General features: G+C 39.6%; 1 protein-coding gene across 1 annotated transcript; it reads left to right on the top strand.

Annotated features, from left to right (window-relative positions):
• Positions 1 to 831: 831 nt before the first annotated feature.
• Positions 832 to 5,866, top strand: amylase (pancreatic alpha-amylase). Its single transcript, XM_010746219.3, has 10 exons — positions 832 to 923; positions 1,347 to 1,601; positions 2,350 to 2,496; positions 2,917 to 3,114; positions 3,211 to 3,441; positions 4,099 to 4,232; positions 4,524 to 4,746; positions 4,836 to 4,957; positions 5,048 to 5,173; positions 5,288 to 5,866. The coding sequence occupies exons 2-10, from the start codon at positions 1,434 to 1,436 to the stop codon at positions 5,475 to 5,477; spliced, it is 1,539 nt and encodes a 512-aa protein (XP_010744521.3). The 5' UTR covers positions 832 to 923; positions 1,347 to 1,433; the 3' UTR covers positions 5,478 to 5,866.
• The last annotated feature ends 647 nt before the right edge of the window (positions 5,867 to 6,513 follow it).

Raw genomic sequence — 6,513 nt, 5'->3', positions numbered from 1 at the left:
AATATCTGGTCGTTGACCTCATGTTGGATCATACATTTATCTTCTGAGCTGACACACTGGCAGCGTGACCCTTTACCCAAACACGGCAACAAAGCTGTGGGTTGTATTTGAAGCCCCTCGTGGGAAAATGCTCGTATTTTGTCAGGGGCAGGTTTATTTAACCTTTTTACATAACATATTTGACCTCTGAAAAGAGTGTAGCTTATCTCTATTGGTTTTCCTTGTTGAGCTGATAATAACACAGTTATAAAACTACATAAGCACTTCTGTTTTGTAACTTTTTTTTTCTTTTTTTTTGCTTGTGTGTGACAACATCAGTAAACTGCACACACACCTGAATCTACTTTAGAAATCTGAATTTATAGAACTCATATTAAATCAGATTCTATAATAAAAATAATTTATTGGTGTTCCTCAGGGTAACATTTAAGACAACTTTATGACACAATCAGTAAAATTGGCATTATAAAGATACATTTCCAACTCTTTTAAACTGTGATACTTGAATAAAGGTAGGTAATGCTAATAAAATACAACAATATGTGTTTATATCTTGAAAGAAATCTAAAGTATATTAATGATTTCAGGAGGACAGTCACTTCAATACCTGACATCCGTCTTGTTACATACAATTAGATATAAATAAAAAAAAATTAAAACATAAAGGTAAATGTAGCATTTTCCACAATGTACCTGCTCTGCTGCCAACAAACACACACACATGCACATCATATAAAAATACCCCCCGTAGACCCGCCCTTAGCTTTTTATTTGCTTTGCCCAAAATAGATTTTTGTTACAAATCAAAGATTTCCAGGGTTAGTCAGGGTTAGTGAACTGGCTTATGCAACATTCAGTGTGGTTATTGAACTTTGTGAAGAAATACTAAAGCGGAATGAAACTAAATTGTCGTGTTCGGAGAGGTAAGAGCTTTAGAATACTTTGTTTTTTACATTTTAAACCGACAAATCTCATAAATCACCTAATGTGGTATTATGGTGGCGTTTAAAGGCAGAACATAATGTTTTTGTGGGATGCTGTTGTTGCTGAATTCTTGTGTGAAAACTTGTGTGAGTTTCAGTTTGTTGTGACCAAAATTTCACACAACAGATATAACCAGTCAGAAAATGAATAAGAAAGCATTGGTATGTTTGGCACATTTTCCGTCTCCTTAAGCCACTTGTTTATATTCAGGTTAAGACATTATGCACACCTCATGTTCCCCAGCTTCCAATAGGTGCCTCGAAGCTATTTTCCCCTCTTCTTTCTAACAACATAGGAAGCCCTGAGAAAGAAGCACCTGTTTAACCTCTATGCTGATAATTCCCATTTTCTCATTGGCGCAGGACAGAGAGAAAAGGGCAGAGAGCAAGTATAAATAGTAACGGTGAGACAGCAGGTGAGTGTGGTTTTCTCGCTCATCCAGGAAAAGCATGAAGTGGTTTATTCTGGTGGCTCTGTTCGGGCTCGGCCTCGCCCAGCACAACCCCCACACCAGGCATGGCAGGACCAGCATCGTCCACCTGTTTGAGTGGCGTTGGGCGGACATTGCCGCAGAGTGTGAGCGTTTCTTGGCTCCAAATGGTTTTGGTGGAGTTCAGGTATGTATGGCTGAACACAGGTGGATAGTCTAGAGAAGGAAAATCTCCTTTTATATCTTAAAATATGGTGTGAGATTTTGTCCTCAAGGCAGTAAATACAGTATTGTTAAACAAATGAAAATGTCAGCATATTTAAACTAATCATAGAGTAATAACCCACCAGTTCATGATCACTTTATACTATTGATATCAAATGAATCAGAAAATATCAACAAGCAACAGTTGGGTTCAACTTTCTTTACACAGAAAAGTTGTTTCTTCCTTTGAAATTCACTGTTGAGAAAATTGACATTAGTAGAGTGTTGAAGAAACATAAAATACAACAAAATTTTGCCTTTTAATTACTTAAAACATACGTTCAGAAGGGTTCAATTGTCTTTCCTAATCATCTGTCTCCTTAACATATTTAAATTTGACAGGACACACCAGTGATATTTAGTATTGCATTTCCATAAAGCTGGAAGAGACAGATTTAGAAATAATGGTAAATCTAAAAGCACCAGAAACACTGACATTCTGCCTTTTGTGTGGATCAAGCTCCCAAAACACTACATTTCCCATAATACACCTCTATAGTGTCTTTTAAAGTCCTCCAGAGCCACGCTATACAATTGTTATCACTGGAGTGCACCTTGAATAAATACCAATACACCTAATATAACCATATATACCAATAACCATCTGTCTGCAGACAATTCCTGTGTTAAAAATGATAATTTCTGTAATGTCTTCCCTCTGTGTTGCTCAGATCTCCCCTCCAAATGAGCACATTGTACTGAACAATCCCTGGAGGCCTTGGTGGCAGAGATACCAACCAATCAGCTACAACCTTTGCTCCAGATCTGGCAGCGAGGACGAACTGAGAGACATGATCACCAGATGCAACAACGTTGGGGTAAACAACATCAACACAGCGATTTTCGAGTTTACAATGTTCCCGTAGGTCTGACAGCCGCTCATAAATCCACAGCATTGTACGAAACAGCAAATTCTTACCAGATACATTACATAATTTAATAGCTCATTATCAAACAGTTTTAGAAGAACAGGCACCTGGCATTCTAGAACAAAAGACATTTTTGAATAAAGAGGAACGTTTTAACAAAGTGTTGCCTCTGTCTTGAGTAATTATCATTCACACGTTAAACATTAACCAGCTGCTTTTTGTTCACAATAATTCTTTTCAGTTCCTGCACCACCACCATTGACTTGGCAATAAACTGAATGTGCTAGGAAAAAGGGCGGAAGTGAAGAGGGATAGAAGAGAGGTGTTGATTAGTTGTATCGCAGCTACAATCCTGCATCTACCCCACAGGTCAACATCTACGTGGATGCTGTCATCAACCACATGTGCGGAGCCGGCGGTGGAGAAGGAACCCATTCTTCATGTGGAAGCTGGTTCAGTGCTGGCAGGAAGGACTTCCCCTCTGTCCCCTACAGCCACTTGGATTTCAATGACAACAAATGCAAGACTGGCAGTGGCAATATTGAGAACTATGGTGATGCCAATCAGGTAACGATCGTCCCTGAGCACTGAAGTCACTTCATTCAAGGATCTATAAAATCCTAAAAAGAATAATAGAATTTGAATGCTCATTTGCTGCTCTAGGTACGTGACTGTCGCCTGGTCAGTCTGTTGGACCTCGCCCTGGAGAAAGAGTATGTCAGGGGTAAGGTGGTCGACTTCATGAACAAGCTGATTGACATGGGTGTGGCTGGATTCAGAGTGGATGCTTGCAAGCACATGTGGCCCGGTGACCTTTCTGCTGTCTATGGTCGTCTGCACAACCTCAACACCAAGTGGTTCTCTGGTGGCTCCAGACCTTTCATCTTTCAAGAGGTCATTTTTGATTTTGAAGTTTTCTTCATTTCTACAAATTACTAAATTTGCACACAACCATGAGCTTAAAAAAATTGTGTATTTTACGGGTATATCTTCCTAAACCTGAAGGCTAGATGAACTTATTTGAACTTAGTTTGCAGGAAAACAAGCAGCCAAAACCCCTACTTACTTCCAGTAAAACTAATTTGCATGCAGGGTCATGCTTGGCCATGCCCCAGCTAGGAATCTACGTACAAGCATGTGATTAGATGAGCGCCAATCGCACACACATGACAAATATTTAGAAGTGATAGCAGTCAAACAGCAGTTGGCAGAGCTGTGGGAAAAAAACAGAAACATTCTTGGAACAGATGTTAATATTCAAGAAGACATTACCACAGTGGTAACAGGTAAACACAGGTATTAAACTTAAAAAAAAAACAAAAAGGCAATAGGCTGCAAAAACTGCCTGCCAGAGAAAGCAGGCTCTGTCTTTTCTAACAACATAAACGTTGAACAGCAGAAGCATGGTTCTTGTTACCGCTGAATCAAAACAGCTTACTTGTTAAATTGCTTTCTGTCAATCCACAAATGACTGATATGCTGCAGTTAATCCAAACCATATATAGTATGAATAATATTGATTATGTGAATTATGTGTTGATTTCCCTCTAGGTTATTGATCTGGGAGGTGAGCCCATTTCCTCTAGAGAGTATTTCCATCTGGGAAGGGTGACTGAGTTCAAATATGGTGCCAAACTGGGAACTGTCTTCAGAAAATGGAACAACGAGAAGCTGCATTACACCAAGTATGTGTGGTTTTGTTTGTGTGCTGAAATCATAAATCAGAGTGATATATTAGAATATTTATTTAACCATGAGAAAGCTCCCTTTTTCTGCATAAATTACTGGATTGGACAAATAGGTTCTTACTTGCTAATTGTGTTTCTAGAGACAAAGTGTTTGACAGAGTTATTCATGAATTATCACTGACTAGAACTGATGCATTTTAGATTTTTTCTGATTTAAATACTTTAGCTAATATTTTTGACCAAACCTGGGTATACGCCTCATTAGTAAAAATGTATTCTTGTGTGCAGGAGCTGGGGAGAGGGATGGGGTTTCATGCCCAATGGAAATGCTTTAGTCTTTGTGGATAACCACGACAACCAGAGAGGCCACGGCGCTGGTGGTGCGTCCATCGTTACCTTCTGGGACTCCAGGCTCCACAAGATGGCTGTTGCCTACATGCTGGCCCACCCTTACGGAGTAACCAGGGTGATGTCTAGCTTCCGCTGGAACCGCCATATTGTCAATGGAAAGGTAGATTCTCGTTTGAGTAGGAATAATGATGAAATGCTTTTATTTTTACAGTGTATGTATATTTTATTTTATCCATCATTACCTTGTAGGATCAGAATGACTGGATGGGCCCTCCCAGCCACGGTGACGGATCCACCAAGCCTGTTCCCATCAACCCAGACCAGACTTGTGGAGACGGATGGGTGTGTGAGCACAGATGGCGTCAGATCAAGTGAGTCCTCAGAAAGCAAGAGATGAGGGACTGTTGACCTCACACACAGACAAACATTATCATTTTTGTTTTGTCATTACACCCCTTTAGGAACATGGTTATTTTCCGAAACGTAGTCAATGGACAGCCTCATTCCAATTGGTGGGACAATCAGAGCAACCAGGTTGCCTTTGGACGTGGCAATCGCGGTTTCATTGTCTTCAACAACGATGACTGGTAAGGATTTTTATTCGCCAAGTACTCTAACCTGTACTGACATATGACTAATTTCATCACTAATTGTGATGGGTTTTAAAACCAACATATACTTTGCCTTGTCCAAACCCTCAGGAACCTGGATGTGACCCTGAACACTGGCATGCCCGGTGGCACCTACTGTGACGTCATTTCTGGCCAGAAGGAAGGAAGCAGGTGCACTGGGAAGCAGATCCACGTTGGCAGTGATGGACGTGCCCACTTCAAGATTAGCAACAGAGATGAGGACCCCTTCGTTGCTATTCATGCCGAGTCCAAGCTGTAAACACATCCCGACAAACTTTAAAGAAGTCTTATTTCAACTGACTTGATTGATGAACTTGACACATTACTGACACAATTTAAAAAATGCTATGTATGCTGAGTCAGATCATTTTTGCAATTGATTTTTTTGTTTGCCGATTTATTGAAAATAAAGCCATATATTTGTATTTACAGTTTTCAGAAAAGAAATGTCCGCTATTGCATCTGTAATCACACCCAACACATCATGCTGACATCACAGTCACCCCCTCCAGAACTCAGCATCTTCCACTGATACATTCAAATGGAGATAATAGAAATACATAACTATAAAATAAAATAAATATAAACATCAAAAACTGTTGTTGTAAAGTTCTGCTTTGTAATAAACTGTTCTCCCCATTCATAGCAGCTGTCGTGTGAGAAGGGTTGTGTGACGTCAGTGCATATCGCCTCTATTTGCAAACGTGAAGGGTAACATACATAAATCACACATATGCATAAAATGCGTCCATCTGTTAGTGAAATCTGGTTGAAGCAGGCATGAAGAAGCATAATAGGACACTGTCTGACCATCATCTTCAAAAAGAAGTGTTTTTCAGACTTCAGTATCCTTTGAAGCCCTTGCGATGACAACTGTTCTGCTGCCAGCTTGAGAGGTTACTCATGTAAAAGGCTAATAGGCTGTCAGAAACTGGCAGGAGCACTGAAGACAGGGGAAAAAAGAACTGCAGCATCAACTCTAAGAATAACGTGAACATTAATTTACTTCTTGCTTGATAAACCTTAGGTGGAGTCAAACTTAAAGTCATTAGAAATAAAAAATGTTTAGTTGCAAAGAGCTGACACTTTGCTAGGACTTTCCCATTTTACAATTACTACAAGAAATTAAATTTGGGTCTTCAGTTTTATACAGAAGTAAGATCCTCATTTCTAGCCAATGACGATGGATTTTGTCTGCTTAAAAGACAACAGACACTAGTTTCCTGAAGACTTTCTAATATTTCCCTACAAATGTCATGTGCAAATGACATTGCTACTGTAGGTAGTATGCTCCT

Source organism: Larimichthys crocea, chromosome II, assembly GCF_000972845.2.
Source record: "Larimichthys crocea isolate SSNF chromosome II, L_crocea_2.0, whole genome shotgun sequence".
NCBI classification, from domain to species: Eukaryota; Metazoa; Chordata; class Actinopteri; family Sciaenidae; genus Larimichthys; species Larimichthys crocea.
Note: the sequence above shows the minus strand (reverse complement) of the source record. Positions and strands in the feature narration are given on the sequence as shown.

Coding starts and splice junctions, on each gene's coding strand:
- amylase (XM_010746219.3), top strand. CDS start 1,434: ATGAAGTGGTTTATTCTGGTGGCTCTGTTCGGGCTCGGCCTCGCCCAG. Junction 3,442..4,098: donor GACCTTTCATCTTTCAAGAG/GTCATTTTTGAT, acceptor ATTTCCCTCTAG/GTTATTGATCTGGGAGGTGA. Junction 4,747..4,835: donor GCCATATTGTCAATGGAAAG/GTAGATTCTCGT, acceptor ATTACCTTGTAG/GATCAGAATGACTGGATGGG.